Source organism: Brachycentrus maculatus, unplaced genomic scaffold, assembly GCF_059751285.1.
Source record: "Brachycentrus maculatus isolate JH-2025_06_01 unplaced genomic scaffold, ASM5975128v1 h1tg001374l, whole genome shotgun sequence".
Classification (NCBI taxonomy): Eukaryota; Metazoa; Arthropoda; class Insecta; order Trichoptera; family Brachycentridae; genus Brachycentrus; species Brachycentrus maculatus.
Genome location: NW_028282027.1, coordinates 44,117 through 46,825, shown reverse-complemented (window position 1 = coordinate 46,825; position 2,709 = coordinate 44,117). Strand labels below are relative to the sequence as shown.

The 2,709-nt window shown below is 39.8% G+C and overlaps 1 protein-coding gene across 1 annotated transcript; it reads right to left on the bottom strand.

Annotated features, from left to right (window-relative positions):
* Nucleotides 1–1,184: 1,184 nt before the first annotated feature.
* LOC148299066 (uncharacterized) lies at nt 1,185–2,354 on the bottom strand. The gene is made up of 2 exons (XM_088276400.1): nt 2,197–2,354; nt 1,185–1,667 (listed from the first exon to the last, which is right to left on the bottom strand). The coding sequence occupies exons 1-2, from the start codon at nt 2,338–2,340 to the stop codon at nt 1,554–1,556; spliced, it is 258 nt and encodes an 85-aa protein (XP_088132526.1). The 5' UTR covers nt 2,341–2,354; the 3' UTR covers nt 1,185–1,553.
* Nucleotides 2,355–2,709: the final 355 nt, after the last annotated feature.

The window sequence follows — 2,709 nt, the reverse complement described above, 5'->3', positions numbered from 1 at the left end:
AAAATCATCAGCGAATGTTTGTTTATAATCGACAGGGAGAAATGTAAAAACCCCTAGAGGCAAATCGAGGCCCATTAAGCCTAAATGGCATCCTCACGAAAGAATAAACTGCGGCAACCTTGACTTGCCCAAAACCTGACCAGTTATCCAAAGCCATTTAATCCATCCAATCAGATTTAGTATTAAAAAATAGCCGATTATAAATCAGGTTTTTTATTATTACAAACTATAAAAGTAAAAGTAAACAATGGCAAAAGCTGCAGGAAGATCTCAAGTAAGATTCTATTTATTTTCAGTCAAGAAAAGCTTCAACTAGCAAACCAAAAACCAAAGTCACCAAGCCAAAGGTTGCCAAAGCTCCCAAGGTTAAAGCCGCAGCCAAAGCAGCTGAACCTGCTAAAGTTGCCTCACCAGCTAAAGTTGCTGCTTCACCAGCAAAGGGCAAGAAGGCATCAGCTAAAAAATCTGCCTCCAAGCCAAAGGCCGCTAAAGGTTCAAAAGCAGCTCAAAAGCCAAAGGTCAAGAGAGCTGGAAAGAGTGCGAGTAAAGGTGGAAAATCAAAAACAATTGCTAAACCTAAGAAATGATTTCGTAGTATTCAATCTTTTAATCACTTCCTTCCCTTAAATATCCTTATTTCCGCTTTGCGCTTCCTTTGGAACGGATTTATTTCTATGAATTTCTTAGTCGGAAGTAAGATATAGGGACTAGAAACTTGGATCATATTCGCTAGAATCAGTGAGGATGCTCAATTTGTCGAGCGGGGCAGAATAAATATAAATGGGATGACAATTAACAAGAGTTGCATCGAAACTCTTTACTAATTTTATAAATACTTACTTAAATTTTAATGGAATATCATATCATATCATATCATACATATATGGATTTTCTTAAATTTATTTTAGATACTTGCCAATTTAGTTGAGCAAGTGTTGGTTTCGAGCAATTGCTCTTTGAATGAGGGCTGCATGGTCATTAGACTCCATTTAATAGTCAAATATGTCGCTATTTCTATGATTCATCCGAAAAAGCTTCAAATTTGTTTATGCAAATCAAGCTGCAATCGCTTTTCAACTTACAACATTCTTAACACCTGACTTTTCTATAGTCTTTAGTTCATCATCTCCACTCGCATCGAAAGTCAGCACATATGCCGAAAGGCTCTTGGGCTCCAACTCATCTTGAAGAAATTCTTCAGTGCTGCGGCCTTCATCTTTGCGCAACAGAATGTTTCTAGCATCGTAGTGTTTGAATTACTTTTTCAAGCTCTTCAGAAGATTTATTTCTATGCTTTACTTTTACTCCCCTAGATTGAAAAAAACTATCACGTATTTTTTATTAGATAAGGGCCCGCCCCAGATTTACGTCGTTCCTTCAGTTTATACAGTCTTAAGAAGCCGGTTGGCTTGAACGCCGAGGCTGTCTTGATTAATGTCAAGAATTTATTTGTTCATGAGCAGGCTTAGTAAGTCTCCACTAAGGCGCCCGATGTCGCAGCCTAAGATCAAAGGAGCTTTGAGAATTGCCCACATCACGAAATGCGCTTCATATTAATTAAAGGTCATGCCGCCGTTACCAACTTCCAGCATATCAGGGTCATTCCAGCCACCCTTGCCTGCAAATATCTCCTTGCCATTTTGTTGGTCCATTATGGAAGTAACCGACTTCCATGTGTCCTCAATGTCAGTTGTCGTCCTCCAGGAATTCGCGATGGGGCCACTCCATTTCCAAGACTCATCAACTCCCCAGTTGCAAAGGGCGTAAAAAATCGGACGTCCTGTTTCATTCAGGGCTTTATGCATTTTGAAAAAGAGCGAAGACGATGGATAGCCAACATTCGCATAGCAGTAATCATATTTGAGATAATCAATTCTATAATTATGGTGAGCATTACTCCCATTTTGCGAAGGTTTCCGCGTCAAGCTTTTCAAATCCATAGCTCCCAGGCCTTCCGTGACAAGTTTTCTCGCCTGCATCGCTGTATAATCCGAGCAATAGCCCCCTCTTGTGCACATAGTCTGCTAAGTATTTGATTCCCTTTGGGAAACGATGTGGATCTGCTATAATTTACTTGGTAGTTTAATTCCGTCCAATTTGCCAGCAGTCGTCAATATTGACATATTTGTACCCCTTCTCTGCAAGGCCAGTGCTAACCAGTTAATCTGCTGCTTTCATGATGATCTGTTCGCTAACATTGCAGCCATAGTGGTTCCATGAGCTCCATCCCATGGGAGGAGTGAACCCGAGGCCATTATCAAGACAGTTAATCGATTTCAAGTATAAAACCATGGTGAATAGAATAATGTTGCATAAATTGGTTGCATTCTTCACAGTCATTTACCGATTGAGAGATCGATGCTTATGCAGACCAAATATAAATATTAAGATTAAATGCAATTGTGATACAGTCAGGTTAAATATTTCGAAATCTCTTCTTCCTAGATATGAGAGTATACTCATCGCATCACGATGGCATAATTCAATAAGTAAGACTGTTATGTTTGTTTATTGATCAGCAATCGAGATTCTTCCATCCTTTTTCTGCAGCCTATTTGCACAGACACGGCCAGCATTTCTTCCTGTCATTCTGGATATCTCTATAGCACTTCACGTCCGAAAAGATGCTCATTCCATCCGTAATAAAGACCTTGGCGCAGTTCTTGGCTGTCCTTTCTAAATCAACAGCGCAATCTGCTTGCATTTCGG